General features: G+C 38.9%; 1 protein-coding gene across 3 annotated transcripts in view; it reads left to right on the top strand.

The window, feature by feature from the left end:
• The window catches only part of LOC136858382 (uncharacterized), a 523023-nt gene that overhangs the window by 335469 nt on the left and 169725 nt on the right, over nt 1–17829 (top strand). For all 3 annotated transcript variants that reach the window (XM_067137884.2, XM_067137885.2, XM_067137886.2), the window contains exon 12: nt 3924–4119. In XM_067137884.2, the coding sequence (XP_066993985.2) occupies nt 3924–4119 (196 nt within the window). The remainder of the gene's footprint in view (nt 1–3923; nt 4120–17829) is intronic.

Here is a 17829-nt window from a genome sequence, read left to right as displayed (position 1 = left end):
TTCGTTGGTGATCAGTTCCTGGCTATGTTCTTCCACCAGCTCTTGAATGTCCACATCATTCGCCTCCAGTTCCATAGTCTTCCCTAAGGACACAATTTCATCGACAATCGGCGGCTCGTTGTCACCAACAATCCCCTCAAAGTCACTTCCGAGAACCCAGTCAGACCACAGCTTTCCCCAGGCAGAAGCGAGAGTTCTCTTGGTGACTCCGTCCCAGGCTTTATCGATGATCTTCAGGCAGTTCACAATGGGGAAGTGATTCCTCCCAAACTCTCGGAGGGTAAGGTTTGTTCCTTCGGTCACTTCGAAGCATCGCTGAAATAGTGCTTTGGTGTATAGCTTCTTGAAGTTTGAAATGACTTGCTGATCCATAGGCTGGAGTAGTGGAGTAGTGTTGGGAGGAAAGAACTTAACATTAACGAACTTGAATTCCTCCAGTAAGTCGGCCTCAAGGTCTCAAGGCCTGGAGGATGAGCTGGAGTATTGTCCATAACCAGCAAGACTTTGAGCGGCAGATTATTTTCTGAAAGGTAGTTCTTCACTACAGGACCAAAGACCTCGTTCATCCATTCAACAAATGCACAGGAGAGGGGAAAACATAGGCACACCTGACGCTCGTATTGCAGAACCCCTCTCGCTTATCAAGTTACAATTTATTTAAAACTAGCTGATGTACCCGTGCTACGGGATTCTCAGAAAGACTTGTCTTCGTGGTTTTCCTAACTGAAATCAATTTAAGGCCAGTACAAACACTTCAGTAGGAATGTATTAATTAAAGTAATGTTATCATACAAAAAACTCGATCAAATGAAAAACCACACATGTTCTCACTTTAACGAACAATAGGCCTACTACGGTGCTGATCTAACAGTCCAAATTTCCAGTGCTGGAATGACCAGGCTGCAGACATCCGTGAACACTTCTCTGTCATTATTCCGTTAAATATGCACACTGCTCAAACCAATCAGAGGAGGGATTGAGTAGCTCGAATGCCACGATGAACCAGCGTGTTACGTACCAGTAATATCAGAAAATTTACAAACCAGGGGAATGGCATGCTAACAAAGAAAGTTGTCCAACTCCCGATCTACTTCCCGCCAATATTCAGGCAGGCTGTTAAACTCGGCACGACCAGGCCAATTGGCCGTGCTGTTAGGGGCACGCAGTTATGAGCTTGCATCCGGGAGGTAGTGGGTTCGAACCCTACTGTCGACAGCCCTGAAGATGGTTTTCCGTGGTCTCCCATTTTCACACCAGGCAAATGCTGGGGCTGTACCATAATTAAGGCCAGGGCTGCTTCCTTTCCACTCCTAGCCCTTTTCCTATCCCATCGTTGCCATAAGACCTATCTGTGTCGGTGCGACATAAAGAAAATTTTTAAAAACTCGGTATACAGCAGTAATCCCATCTATCAGAGATGAGTTTTAACAGGGACAAAAAGCACATTCCAACAAACAATGGTCAGTGTAATGTTATTGTTGATCAATGTTATGAGCTTTCTGTATTGTAGGACTTCACATTTAGTTTTCTTTCAACTGTGATATTAGGGCATCTTACAAAATTATTTATAGTGTAGACTGTAGTTCCTTATTCTCCGACTTTGCATACCGATTTTCATTAAATTCTGTTTACCCATTTTCTCATGGCTCGGCGCCGATATGGACTTAACAACAAAAATCAAAATTCATTAATACCACTGTTATAATAGCTGGTGCTGTAAAATTGTGTAAGACATAAATGATCAGAAATTTAATACTATATAACTTTAATTATGTAGTATTTGTCGATAGGACCACTATAACACAAATATTTGAGAAATAAATTTTAGGCCTTCTCCTAAACTGCCATTTCTCTCAGCGTGAATAAGATTATTTATAGCCTATATTGTAGCGACTTATTCCCGGACTTCACATACCGACTTTCATTAAGGTATGACCACTAATAACATAAATATTTGAGAATTAAATTCCAGGCCTTCACCTAAACTACCATTTCACTCAGCATGAATAAAAAAAAATTACAGCCTAGATTGTAGTGGTTCATCACCCAACTTTACATTCCGATTTTCATTAAATTTCCTTCAGCCGTTTTCTCGTGAAGCGTGTACGTACATACATACATACAGACAGAAATTACGGAAAAGTAAAAAGTGCATTTCCTAGTTACTGTGGACATGACCGATACAGAAATACCATTCTTTTCAAATTCTGAGCAATGTACAGACAAAACTCTTATTTTATATATATAGATGTTTGCTCGTCTTGCAAAACACTCGTAGACCAAGTTACTCGCATTCCGAGGTTTCACTGTAGATAACAAGGAACTAGATGTAATTAGTAATACATTTTTCAAAATAATAATGGGTCTACCAGAATGTACAGCTAATAGCAGTCTGAATGCTCAGTCAGTCATCACTGATCTGCATTTATGACATTCGTCCAGGTGGCAGATTCCCTATCTGTTGTTTACCTAGTCTTTTCCTAAATAGTTACAAAGAATTTGGAATTTTATTGAACATCTCCCGTGGTAAATTATTCTGATCCCTAACTCCCCTGCCTATAAACAAATATTTGCCCCAATTTGTCCTCTTGAATACCAACTTGCCAGGCTGAGTGGCTCAGACGGTTAAGGCGGTGGCCTTCTAACCCCAACTTGGCAGGTTCGATCCTGGCTCAGTCCGGTGGTATTTGAAGGTGCTCAAATACGACAGCCTCGTGTCGGTAGATTTACAGGCACGTTAAATAACTCCTGCGGGACTAAATTCCGGCACCTCGGCATCTCCGAAGACCTTAAGAATAGTTAGTGGGACGTAAATCAAATAACATTATTATTACGAATACCAACTTTATCTTCATATTATGGTCTTTCCTACTTTAAAAAACACCACTCAAACTTATTCGTCTACTAATGTCAATCCATGCCATCTCTCCATTGACAGCTTGGAACACACCACTTATTACAAGTTGCAAACTTCATAATTGTTCCATATTGACTGTGAGATACTCTAAAATAAAAGGCTTGAAGATTTCCACCTTTTCAATACAATTCTAATCACACTTTGTGATTAAATTTCATGATCAAAATTATCCGTACATATTTCATCCCATGAAATACATCTTCAGCTGCTTGTTAATAGTTTAGATTAAAGTAGACATAACGGATAATATAGAATAGTCAAAAGCATTTAAAATTCCTAAAACTTAACAAGCATTCACAGAGTGCACTTGAAATAAAAATTGATGCTTAGAACTAGTGATCAGAGTCTTAAGAACAGAAAATCACCATCCGTTTCTTCTTGTTACATTTAAAATACACTTCAAAAAATCTTTCCTTAACGTAAAATTGTCCTTGCATTTGGTTAATGTGAACCTATTATTCAATGATAGTCTTGCTGACAATACGTATATACTTGTGGAGACAACACTTGATCCTAATTAACAAGGGGGGGTACTCCAGCAGATGTTTTATGCAAAAATTGACAAGAATCAATATATTTATCTATACTGGTAACATTATATGGGAGATACTGCCTAATATTACAAGATTAATCTCCTACCCACTCTTCTTTAATTGAAATAATTCAATGTTTAATGAAGAGGTTCATTGTCTTTATAGTAACATAAGCAATTGTTGTACCAATATAATTCTAATTAATCAGCCAATAGGTGAAGCAGAAATCTTCAATCCTAATATTCGATTTGAAATTTTGTCTGTAATCCTTTCTTATCACAACTATATTAACGTGTTCTTTTATTGTAGACTGTATAATGTAAGCACGCTAGGGCATCCCGTATGTTCTTTCACTCTGATAGCACTGATTGTCTGTTACAAATTTTGCCACAGTTACCTGTATATTGCAGCACCAATAAATAGTGTGGAGAAATAATGGTTCAAGTATATTATGTTTGTGAATTCTTTTCCAGGCTTCTCAATGTACCTGTGGTGTTCAGACTTGATACAGAGGGTGATGGAAACAACAATCGCAAAACAATGAAGTTATTTGGACACCCAAAACTTGTTCGCCTTCCAAACCGGCTGTCAGGTCAAGATCTCTATGAGGCTGTGGACCAGTTGATTCCATATAAAGTGCCCTATTCAATTTTGTTTGTTGATGGTCAAGTAAGTTATCATAAATTTTAATTTTATTTTTTAAAGTTGTGTTTTCATTGGTACAGTGCGGAGGTACATTTTACCATGTGAGTTGGCTAGCCGGTATGGGTTGTGTAGTTGCAAGTTTGGATTTGAGAGATAGTTGGCTCAAACCCCATTGTCATATGATTATTGAAATTATTTAGGTTTGAATGATCAGTTAAGTAAGGTAGCAGGAGTCTAGGAAACAGATAGAGGGCAGCGACATACTGTGTAGGAAATTATTTAGTTTTGAACAGGAGAAAAAATATTACAAGATACTGAGGAAATTTTCCTCATCAGTAGTGTTGAAAGAACAGCTTCTGCCATCTATGAGCATATTTGTGTACATCCTTGGCTAGTAAAGCTGCAAACGAACGGAACAATATATATGTTTCCTCCTTGAAAGAAAAGTAGAGAGAGAGAGAGAGCTATTTTCCCTGACTAACTCAGCGAGCAACGCAAGAGATCCCGAGGTGGACCATTCGTTTGCGGGCTGTTCACTTATTAGAGGCATAGGATAGGGCTGACGATGGCACAAAAATAAACACAAGTTAAAAACAAGGCTGACATTTGTTTATAAAAATAAGTACTTCACACATTTTTAATTGTAAATTAAAATGAATGGTCGCTTGTGTTATGCTATTCTTTGAATCACTCACTTTTCTATTCAGTGAAGTTTTACAACATATTTTTGATGATGGCAGAAAACCCGGGTTAAGTCTGGAATGAACCAGAAAAAAACAAAACTTAGCCTGTAATTTAGACTGAAAATCTTACATTAGGTGACAAAAATCCCTACTTCTCAATAAATCATTTGTAACTTGATTTTAATACTGGTCATCTCTATTTAATGACAAAAACAATTAGCTCTGGTATACATGACTAGACTAATGCAAATAATACTCAAAATAAGGAAATCACTTCATGTGATTGATGACCAATCTATGCCTATTATTTAGATTCTCAATATTTACACGATGTGCAGAATCTACCAGTTATGTACTCAAAAATAGTTCCAAAAATTAGCCGTTATTAATTCACTTCATCATCTTAAAATTTTTAGTGATCATTTCTATATTATGCGTTAATTATTCATTAACAGAGCTAAATTCTCACCTTAAATTCTTTTTATCTGTTATCACTCTGATCTCAACAAATTTAGTTTAATCTAACACTTGATTATCTTTATGAGATCTTAACTCACACATTTAATTTATGTCACACGTTAATCCATAAAGATCATATTTTATTAACGTAAATAAATAAATGATTACTGGATTAAAGCCACTATGTTTATTTAATGAAGCCGAGCTCTCAGCCAAATTGCATTGGCCTTCATCAGGGCAAGTTAAATTCTGCTTCCGACAGTGAGCAGAGAAATTCAAAGGAACGTGGAAGTTATGGCCGTACTATCCACGGCCTACCCTACTAAAAGGTCTCAAGGATCTTCTTCACCGCCCTCTGTCGACGGTTTTGTGAGCGCCCCCGCTGTTCCATGGTGGTGTTATGCATGTATTTCTGCAGTTACAGGTCTCCATGTATATGATAACTTGAAGCCGTCTTCCCTGTTGATGTTATTTGGGCGCAACTTCTCTTACCACTTGAGCATAGAAGTCTTTTACAGGCGCGATGACCTTCGCCAGGTGAAGAGGATTTCATGGTCTGTACTATAGAAATGTTCTGCTATGGCAGACTGGCTTATGGCATTCTCCGTGGAGGATGTAAGAGCAACATTCTTTACCGACCTAATGTGTTCTTTCACCCTAGTACTGACAAGCCTTTTAATCATGCCAATATATGAGCAACCACAACCACATGGAACTTCATACACGCCCGGTGTTTCAGGATGGTGGGGTTTTTTTTTGTCGAAACAGGGATTTGAGCTTCTGGTCTGTGGTGAAAACTGGAATTATATTGTGCTTCCTAAGAATGCACCCTATTCTGTCAGTTATACCTGCCGCGTAAGGAAGGAATACTTCCTTCTTTTTACTGTAGTCCTGGTTGGTAATATCCCTGTTAGGCTCCTTGATCTTCACAGCTCGTGCTGTCTCCTGACGTATAGCCGTTATTCTTCATGGATGTTGTCAGTTCTCTTAATGCACTCGAGCGGTTATCAGCGTCTGCAACATTATTCACCCTAATAAATAACGTTCGAAGGAGAGCTGCTTTTTGGCATGGGTGGTGATGTGAGGACTTATGAAGGTATCTTTCAGAATGTGTAGGTTTCCTGTACATTGCATGGCCTAGTGTACCATCATTCTTCTTGTATACTAGCACATCAAGAAAAGGTATTTACCTTCATTTTCTACTTTCATCGTGAATTTGATCTTACTGTTAATGGAATTTAGGTGTTCCAAAAATTCATTTAATGTTACCCTTCCATGTGGCCAGACCGAAAATGTGTCATCCATGTAACGATAAAAGCACTTAGGTTTCAATGGCGTTGTAATTAATGCAGCAGACTCAAAGTGTTCGGTAGTGTTATGTCCCTTCGACAGTTATGTTAATTTGGTTAAAGATGAGGTAAAATCCAAAGTTGTTTGTCTGTTGAAGTTGTTGATCTTATATGAAAAGATAAGACGACAAACTTCTTGATGCACTTAAGAGCGAGGACAGGTACTTGTCAGAAAACGTAGCTATATTTATAATTAGCTGGTAGACGTGGTTGTAGCTTCTTGTATTAAAAGTCGAAAGGAAAATGTGCGAAGTTGAGTAGAGCTTGTGGTGTTATGTCTGAAATAAGAGGAGAGTGAAATGTTAAGGAATAAAATTAAAGGAGAAGGAGAGAACGAAGAAAAAACGATGTATGAGAAGATTACTTACCCCTTCGACAGTTGTGATGTTAATTTGGCTAAATATGCGGTGAGTTGAAGAAAATATTTTGTGTGTGATTTCATTTATCTTTTCAACTGTTGTAATGTTAATTAGTTGCCATGGTAGCATTTTTCAATAAACATTACCACTAATAAACTAGCAGGTCCAGCCTCAAATTTACATAACAGGTGTAGAAAAATATTGTCAAAAAGGAACATACTGAGTTATCAAGCGATGAATTCCTGGGAAGTATAGAGAGTATCCAGCCTGGACTCAAGATATTTAATGAGAGGCTAGAAAAGCGCAAAAGAACTATCAACAAGAAGTTCTCACCACGAAAAAGATTTCAATTGTTAATGACGAGAGCATGACAGAAAGTTAGCCTATCACTAGAGCACATTGTTCAAAACTGAAGAGTAACTTGAGGTCAAAATATAATGTTCCAACACTAGAAATAAAAGATTATAACCAAACATGGTATAAGGACTACCTCAGCACACTTCAACAACGTTACAAGTGCGCACAAGAGCATCCTAACTTACATCCTGGCGATCTTGTGCTCATCAAGGATGACAACCTGCCTCTTCTTCAATGGAGTAGAGGATTGGTGAAAATGGTCCATCTCAGAGATGACTGTCTCTCCAGGGTGACTACTGTAAACAGTTCTGGTACCATCATGCATCCTATCAACAAATTGTATATACTACCAGAAACAAACTAGGAGCAATCATCAAAGTATAAAAAATTGCTTGAACATGATCGACATATTATGCAAACTATCACAAACTGCAAAACTATCCACCAATTCAATACCAATTAGATTTATGTTATTATCTTTATTAAATATTGGAACTAGTTTTGACCCTCTTATATTGGGTCATCTTCAGCCATAATCAGAAAAAAACATACATTACATACATATATTATCATTAAAGACTGTTATGCCTTTCAGCGTTCAGTCTGCAAGCTTCTGTGGATTTACTAAACATTGCCACAATCCTCTATTTGCAAGTAGTGCTGTGGCCTCATTTAATTCTATACCTCTTATCTTTAAATCGTTAGAAACTTAGTCTAACCATCGTCGTCTTGGTCTCCCTCCTCTTACCCTCCATAACAGAGTCCATTATTCTCCTAGGTAACCTATCCTCTTCCATCCACCTCACATAACCCCACCACCGAAGCCGGTTTATGGGTACAGCTTCATCCATCGAGTTCATTCCTAACTTAGCCTTTATCTCCTCATTCCGAGTACCCTCCTGCCATTGTTTCCACCTGTTTTTACCAGCAATCATTCTCGCTACTTTCATGTCTGTTACTTCTAACTTTTGAATAAAATATCCTGAGTCCACCCAATTTTCGCTCCCGGAAAGCAAAGTAGGTCTGAAAACAGACTGACGTAAAGATAGTTTCGTCTGGGAGCTGACTTCCTTCTTACTGAATACTGTTGAACGCAACTGCGAGCTCACTGCATTAGCTTTACTACACCTTGATTCAATTTGACTTACTGTATTACCATCCTGGGAGAACACACAACATAAATACTTGAAACTATCGATCTGTTCTACCTTTGTATCACCAATCTGACATTCAATTCTGTTGAATTTCTTACCTACTGACATCAATTCAGTCTTCGAAAGGCTAATTTTCATACCATACTCATTGCACCTATTTTCATGTTCCAAGATATTAGACTGCAAGCTTTCGGCACAATCTGCCATTAAGGCCAAGTCGTCAGCATAGGCCAGACTGCTTACTACATTTCCACCTAACTGAATCCCTCCTTGCCAATTTATACCTTTCAGCAGATGATCCATGTAAACTACGAACAGCACAGGTGAAAGATTACAGCCTTGTCTAACCCCTGTAAGTACCCTGAACCAAGAACTCATTCTACCATCAATTCTTACTGAAGCCCAATTGTCAACATAAATGCCTTTGATTGCTTTTAATAATCTATCTTTAATTCCATAGTCCCCCAGTACGATGAACATCTTTTCCCTCGGTACCCTATCATATGCTTTCTCTAGATCTACAAAACATAAACACAACTGCCTATTCTTCTCGTAGCATTTTTCAATTATCTGGCGCATACTGAAAATCTGATCATGACAGCCCCTCTGTGATCTGAAACCACACTGGTTTTCATCCAACTTTCAATTACTGATCGCACCCTCCCTTCCAAGATGCCAGTGAATACCTTGCCTGGTACACTAATCATTGAGATACCTCGATAGTTGTTGCAATCCTTCTTGTTGCCTTGCTTATAGATAGGTGCAATTACTGCTTTTGTCCAATCTGAAGGTACCTTACCAACACTCCATGCTAACCTTACTACTCTATGAAGCTATTTCATCCCTGCCTTCCCACTATACTTCACCATTTCAGGTCTGATTTCATATATTCCTGCTCCTTTATGACAATGGAGTTTATTTACCATCCTTTCCACTTCCTCAAGCGTAATTTCACCAACACCATGTTCTTCCTCCCCATTGAGCTTGGCTGTTCGCAACACCACCACGAAGATTTCATTTTATGTTGAGAAGCTGTTCAAAATATTCCCTCCACCTCTCCAGTGATTCCCTGGGATCTGTGTCTGATGACATCGCAATCGTGTGCCATGCTCTACTGTTACACTCACCAGACCAACCACAGCACCATTTTGCCTAAATTATAGCTATCTCTAATTCAATCACTCATCAGTGTACTTTGTATAATCCTGAAGAGTCTGATGTTTTACTTGTACAGAAAGTAAACATATTATGTAGCTACAAGTTACACGAGAATGGTGAAGTATGTTTGAAAATTTATGGGTTGTGGGTTTTATAAAATTCTTTTCCTAATGACTGATTGGTGGATTACTTGTACCTTCAATTTAACATTTACGCTGGCCTCGCAATGTCAGGGTAGCAGTGCCTGGTGGCCCCGGCTTCAAACCACAGCCAGGTCAGGCAGTTCTACCCAAATATGAGGGCTGCTTCAAAGTCTGGAAGTTCAGGCATTTATTTTTGCTAAAATAGGCAGGCGAATAAGTACTTAACATTTAGGAAATAGGCAGTAAAATAATTAAGATAGGCATTAATAATGACATAAATGGGCACTAAAATAATAAAGATGCGTGAAAGTAAGCTATGTAACACACATCTTCATCACATTTTAGAACTTAATCTTACATCCCCCTGTGAGTGGGGATGACAGAATAACAGCAACGGTATCCCCTGTCTGCCGTAAGGGGAGACCACTAAAAGGGGGACCAGGGCCTCTCAACTTGGGAGTGTGGGTTGGCAGTCCTAGCCGAGTCTGGCGTGGCTTCCACTTACCCTTGTCGGGTTCCTCAATCTTACCTTTCCTGACCGACCTTGCTTGGACAACTCTTTTTCTTTTCCGACCCCAGCGGTATTAGATTTGCAAAGCCTAGGGAGTCTTTCATTTTCACTCTCTTCGTGGTCCTTCCCTTTCTTTTGCTGATAGCTTCATTTTTATAAGTATAGGACCGCTTCCATTTTCCTTCTGATAAGTGGTAGTAGAGGATGGTTACCAAGTTATTCTTCCTTTTAAAGCAATAATCATCACATCACTTAATTTTACGTAGCAGGGACAGGATCGGGAAACCCCTTCGACCATTTGGCTTGTGGAGTTTTCAGTAGAGATTCATATAATATGAAAATATTGTTTGTGTAAATATTTTTTTTATTATGTTAAAATGATTTGTTTTTCATTATTACATTTTTATTTATTACTAATACAGTACATTGGAATTATATATTTTTCTTTCCATTGATTAATTTTAATACATAAATAACAGCAGAAAATATCCACAACAACTTTTATAAAAGGCAAAAAATGTATTAAACTATCAAATAGGCTATGTATGCTAAATAGGCAAAAAAGGCAAAATAATAACTGGTTTTACCATTTCCAAAAGTGCGGAAACATGTTTGTCTCTATGTGACACTTTAATGTATCCACTCAGATGAAATAGGCATTTTGCCTAACTTCCAGGCTCTAGTGATGACAATTGAGCTGTGTGATGGTGATGTAGTGACCCCGACCTTAAGACCAAGAATAATGGCCAAGAGGATTTGTCGTGCCATCCACATGACACCTCATAATCTGTAAGTCTTTGGGCTGAGTAGCTGTTGCTTGGTAGGCCATTGCCCTTTGGGCTCTTGTGCTATGGGGTTTTTGGGTTTGTTAAGTTAGTATGTGATCAAAATATATGAAAGGAAATAATGTCTGTTGTCACAAACAGATAACACCGATCAGACACCAGTGTACATCGTGTTGCATTTGTAAGAAAAGGTACTGCGAGTGTGTCAGTAATGTCAGGTGCTGAAATGCTGCCATGCACTGGAATGCACAATCTGTTTCCTGCCAGCAGTAAGAACTACTGTATGTTTAGGGGATAAATAAAGAGGACAACATGTGCATTTATATGGCAGGTGCTAGAGGTCAGTTTGTTCTGTTATTGCATATCACTTAACACCTTGCAAGACAGTTCAGTACGTGTTATGCCATCCAAATCACCAGTAACACCAATGACAGAACTAGATAAGAATCTGAGCACAATGCTAGTTATGATGTCTGATGACAACCGAGTTGGTTAAAAATAAGTCCATTTAAACTGTCAAACATACCAATGCATAAAATTATATTAGCCTGTAATGTTACAGTACCAGTGCTCTTAGTTGTGTTAGGGCACCAAATATTGCAAGTTAGTTGAAGTTGTTTAGGATTAACCACTGTTTTTCTAAGCTGTTTGGTATGGAGGTCAATGGGAAGTGAATAAACACAACTGTTTAAGCAGATAACACTGTGATACTGGCTGACAAATTAGCTTTCAATTCCTTTTAAACAAGGTCTGGCCTAAAAAGAAACATTCAGGATACAAATTCTTGGCAGTTAGCTAGCAGAAAATCAACAACACTGCTGTCACCCTGGGCAGAAACACTGTTGAAAGGGTGTCACATTTCAAGTGCGTTAAATGTTAGCTAACACAAGAATGAGATCAAGGCATAAAAATTAAAACCAGAATCAACAATGTTAGAGGTGTGTTTCTCAAATTATCTTATCTTATGTGCAGCCATCACTTCCTATCCAAAACTCATTAGAATGTCATGAAGTGTTATGTGTTAACGGTGGTGCTTTGTGGTGTTGAGGGCTTAACACTAAAGGCTTCGTCAGTACATGTTTTTGACCTTTCTATGTATCTCAGGATGTTCAAGACCTCATGGGTAGACCATATCACCAATAAGGAGGTATTCAGTCATTACGGGAAATCTTGCTAAGCCGAAAATGCAGGAAAGCAACCTATTTTGGTCATGTCTTCTGAAATGACAATTACAGCTTAGTACGATGGGAGTTCAGCATATAATGCAACACTTTTTTTCTAGAAGCAGGTTGGTTTTATTGAGGATTCAAATAAACCATGTTATTCCCCAATCCTTTTTGTACAATACCCTATTTTTCAACATAATCTCCGTTCAATGCTACACCCTTACGCCATTGTAATGTGATGACCGGTGCACCTGCATGGTACCACTCGAGTGGTCGATGTTGGAGCTGCATCGATAACTTCCCCATCATCGACATAGTGCATCCTTTATTGAGCCAAATAGATGGAAGTCAGAAGGCACGAGATCTGGGCTGTAGGGTGGATGAGGAAGAACAGTCCACTGAAGTTTTGAGAGCTCCTGTCTGGAGCTCAGACTGGTGTGAAGTCTTGCGTTGTCGTGGAGAAAGAGAAGTTTGCTTGCTTTTTTTATGGCTACGAAAATGCTGAAGTAATTTCTTCAATTTCCTTAGAGTAGCACAATGCACTTCATAGTTGATTGTCTCACCACAAGGGAGGACAACGAACAAAATAACCCCTTCAGAGTTCCAGAAGACCGTAGCCATAACTTTGCCAGGTGAGGGTACGGTTTTGAACTTTTTCTTCGTGGGAGAGTTGGTGTGGCTCCACTCCACGGATTACAGGGCGAGTTCGTCGTGCGGTTAGAGGTGCGCGACTGTGAGCTTGCATCCGGAAGATAGTGGGTTCGAGCCCCACTGTCGGCAGCCCTGGAGATGGTTTTGTACGGTTTCCCATTTTCACACCAGGCAAATGCTGGGGCTGTACCTAATTAAGGCCATAACTGCTCCCTTCCCATTCCTGGGCTTTTCCTATCCCATCGTCAGCATAAGACCTATCTGTGTCGGTGCGACGTAAAGACAATATTAAAAAAATTCGGTGGATTGCCGTTTTGTTTCCAGTTTGAAATGATGAATCAGTGTTTCATCACCTGTGACAATGTTTGACAAGAAATTGTCACCTTTGGCGAGCTGAGTGGCTCAGACGATTGAGGCACTGGCCTTCTCACCCCAACTTGGCAGGTTCAATCCTGGCTCAGTCCAGTGGTATTTGAAGGTTCTCTAATACGTCAGCCTCGTGTCGGTAGATTTACTGGCACGTAAAAAGAACTTGTGCGGGTCTAAATTCCAGCTCATCGGCGTCTCCAGAAACCGTAAAAGTAGTTAGTGGGACGTAAAGCAAATAACAATATTTTTATTAAACTGTCACCTTCTGCCTCGTAACAAGCAAGCAATTCCACACAGATGCTTCTTCTTTGCTCTTTATGTTCTCCAACTGGCGGATAAGTGTGTCAGCACTACCAACAAAGACGTCAAATTCAGCAGCGAGGTGTTTGACTGTAATCCGTCAATCACCTCGAATAAGGGCGTCCGTTTGTTCCAACTTTGCAGGTGTCACAGCTGTGTGCCGCCGGCCGGCACGCAGGAGATCAAACAGGATTGCTCGACCTTCTTGTGATGATGAAACACGCCTCGCCCAACGACTCACTGTGCTTTTGTCCACTGCCACGCGTCCGTAGGCATTCTGCAACCGGCTATGAATATCTGTGATGCCCTGGTTTTCCGTCAAAAGAAACACTATAACTGCTCTCTGTTTGGTATGAACCTCTGTTACAGATCCCATTTTGAAGGTTAGTTACAGCGCTGCCGCCTATCAGAAATTCATCATCATTCCGTGTCCGGTCAGCATTTCCAAAATGTAGCAACTCCGATGGCCTTGTTGTTCGCCTCGATCAGGTCCTGTATAGTGCAGGGATGTTCTAGTAGGGGACAGCTGAGCAGGTGGTTCGGATCTTGTGTTACACCACACTCGCAGGATGCGTGTCCATCAGCTGGAAGCATGGCCCATTTTTGCATGTTGGTCTTGCAAAGAGGTACGCCCACCCTAAGACGAAATTAATGAAATTCTATGGAACGGGAATATTCGTAGATGTCCCAATTTTAAAAAAAATTGAAATTGGCCGAGAAATAAAATGTATTGCATTATATATTGAACGGCCCTCGTACAACTAATGATAGAAGCTAAGATATAGTTTGGCTGAGAACATAATGACCATTTCCTGGAACTGTGAACTTCCACCTCCTCCCTGTTTTACGACAGATATACAGCATTGCCAAATGTGTAGGAGTGGAGTGTCCTTCAGACTGTTTACACTGTCCCCTGCTTAGCAGGGTTGTAATCCAGATTTTATTATGTGACTTGCAGGTACTCTTACTTAGAGAAGGGGATAGGAGAGATTGTCTTGTTCTGAGCTAGACTATAGAAGGGAAATGTTGACAAGGCAGAAGGTGCAGGACCTCTGACAGTTTTTCAGTGTCCACAATATGACAACCCTGATAGAGGAATCATAAAAAAAAAAAGAGTAATTACTCCATGATGGTCACCAATCTTCATCGAGAAGGCACCAGAAGAAGAATATAGAACAAATTTAATTTTCTTTTTTGTGTTCATTTTTCACATCTTTTATGCTTTTTTTGTAAATAGGTGTGTATTGGAGGTACACCAACCCCGTTCATTTAAACTGAGCGCCTCTTAGAAGGCCATCTGTATCATGTACTTCAAACGGAAGAAGTTTGAACATTTATCGTCAGATATCTCTACTGTCGACTTATGTGCCCCATCTAGTGGGGGATGGACAATTAATTTTCAAGAGAATTTTTGTATTCATAAGTTTTCTAAATGGAATAATTTGTAGAATGTTTTTGGTGTTCTGCGGTTACTAGCACTTCTATCTCTTCCCGCCTGCATAAAATTTTAGCCAATCCGGAATTTCCGGTATTTAATTTGGTAACCAATCAAAATTGTAGGTGTGTACAGGCGTCAGCCCAGAAAGTTCTGGAATCTTCTTCTCCGCTATAAAAGCTGGGACCTTTTGGGCCATGTGGTAATTGTGGTTTTCCCATCACTCCAGTCAAGAGGTTTAGAGAGTGTCAGAGGCAGGGGGCAAGTCTCGTCCATCGTCGGAAGGTCCACCAGCTCAAGGTAATGGCAGACATATTTTAATCATGTCATAGGGGAAGGTTTCAAAATTCTTTCATAATGTAAATTTCAATCTCTCCATGCAAATTTTCAAGTAAGTCTAAGGACTTTATTCTAACTTGGGAATAAAGAGTGTGAACCCTCCTTTAATTCCTATTCAACTTGGAATTGGGATGACTATGATTTCGTAAACTTTAAAATTTATCTCTTCCTTTTGTAATTTGAAATTTTCTCTCCATGTAGTCACCTCCATAGTGTAGGCCTAGCCTCTGTAACTTTGGGCCATTAGCCCACATAGGGTTTTAAGAATTTTCAAATGAACTTCAAAGGTGTGCAAGTGTTTGCCTCCTAACATTTTGGTTACGGCCAGCATATTAAATTCTGTCTTTTTCTTTTTTTTTCTTCTTTTTTTTTTCCCCCTAAGGCCAGGTAGAATGGGCACTTATTACCTCGGTTAATGTTTAACTATTCTTATTTAAATGTAACTTAGACTGTCGAGCTAATAAGACAGTGGAAACTGGTTGTATTTTCACTGATGTAAAAGACTGTACCTAGGAAAGGCTTGAATCTTGTAAATTTTGGAGAAATGTCTCCTAGGTAATTGTGTGGAGCAAAGAGCTCCCTTTCTGTCTCTCCAACTGTTATTTGTTATTGTTTGACAAAGTTTAAAATATGAAAAGAAAAAAAAGGAAAGAAATATTTCAGATTTTAGAGTTTTAAATTAAGATTTCATCTTTTCTCTGTCCACCCATTCATGCTCGCACCTTCTTACACCTCTGTAAACCACGGTATTTCCATATCAGGGTAAATTATGCATGAAAATGCATTTAACGTTTTATTCTGAATGTTTATGGGTACTTTTTTTAAAGTTGCCATCAAATTCAGTGTTGAACTCGTGTTTGTGCAAGTGTAATAGACTAATGTAACATGAAAGCAATATTCTTTAACCCATGGGTAAATAATGCCAATATCAAGCTTGAATAAGAATAATAATAATAATAATAATAATAATTATTATTATTATTATTATTATTATTATTATTATTATTATTATTATTATTATTATTATTATTATTATTATTATTATTATTGCGGGGATACCATGGTGGACAGAGGTGAAAGAAGGTGTGGGCCTGAATGGATGGATATACAAAAGTCAAAAGATTAATTTAAAACTTTAAAATTTGAGCTATATTTCTTTTCTCTTTTTTCTTTTCTTTTCACACTTTACACTTTGCTAAGCACATAACAAAATTCAGGTACAAGGTCTAGCTTGTGAGCTTGGGTAACAATATTAGAAAAAATCAGAGTAATCAACTAACAACCATTTAACAACCTGAGCATGAAGCTCCCTTGTTACAAATTTTACATGAGCTCTACTGCTCCTTTCAACCAACAGTCAAGGAGACGGATCTCCCAATTTTTACATCAGTAGGAAGAGTGTCTTTGATCTACAAATTTACACTTTAGGAGACTATTCTCTAAAATATTCACGCTTCAGGCCTATCAAAGGCACAATCTACATTTAACAGAAACAAACAGTAGACGCTGTCTGATATGCTCAACAGTCTGATTTACCTTAAAAGGAAAAGAATGAAATTGACTGTAACAGGGGTAACAAGTACCCTTTCTACATGTCCTATGGAAAAAACAAAAGGTTTAAGTTACTGACCGAAATGGCCCAATGTTACAGAGGTTAAGCCTATACTAGGGAGCTGACAAATGAAAAGAAAAATGTCTAAGTTACAAAATTACGAGTTTTACGAAAACATAGTCACCTCTATACTAAGTTGAAGGGGAATACAAGAGGGTACCACTCTTTACTCCCTTGGTTCCACTAGAGTCTGCAGACTTATTTAAAATTTACATTTAAAGTTTGAAATTTACATTGAGAAAATAAAAGGTACATTACTATAAATTTGAAACGTTCCCCTCAAACTAACTATCTGAGGCTATTACATGTTTACAAACAGTCTGCCATTACGTTGAGCTGATGGGCCTTGCGGAGATGGACGAGCCAGCCCCGCCTCCTCTATGAGTACACTCTGACCCTCTGGACTGGAGCGATCACTTAGACAACAGGGCCTGAATGGCTTCAGCTTTTATAGCGGAGAGGAAGGTTCCAGAGTTCTCTGGACCAAGGCCCTGACGTACCCACAATTCCTATTGGTTAATTTAATTAATATCAAAAATATTCTTATTGGTTGAACTATTAAGTTGGCGGGAAGAGATAGAAGTGTCCTGGGGAGCCTGTCCACATGGTGAATTACTATGCAGCTCACGCCATAATGTAGCCAGATCTATGATAGCTAACACTTTGAGAGGACAAAGTTATAACGTCTGTGAAGAAGTACACGTTCTCTCCAACAGAGAAAGCAACCGACGCATTGACATAATTGCTTTTAAGCCACCCTGTTCTGAAGGCTTCATCATAGATCCAACAATTAGATTTGAGACAAACGAAAACCAGCCAGAAGAGGTCGATGCAGAAAAAAAAAAAGAAGAATTTATGAAGGAATGGTAGACTTCTATAAGCAAAAATACAAGCTCTCATCCAT

Source organism: Anabrus simplex, chromosome 1 (genome assembly GCF_040414725.1).
Source record: "Anabrus simplex isolate iqAnaSimp1 chromosome 1, ASM4041472v1, whole genome shotgun sequence".
NCBI lineage: Eukaryota > Metazoa > Arthropoda > Insecta > Orthoptera > Tettigoniidae > Anabrus > Anabrus simplex.
This window is presented reverse-complemented; position numbering and strand designations above follow the sequence as displayed.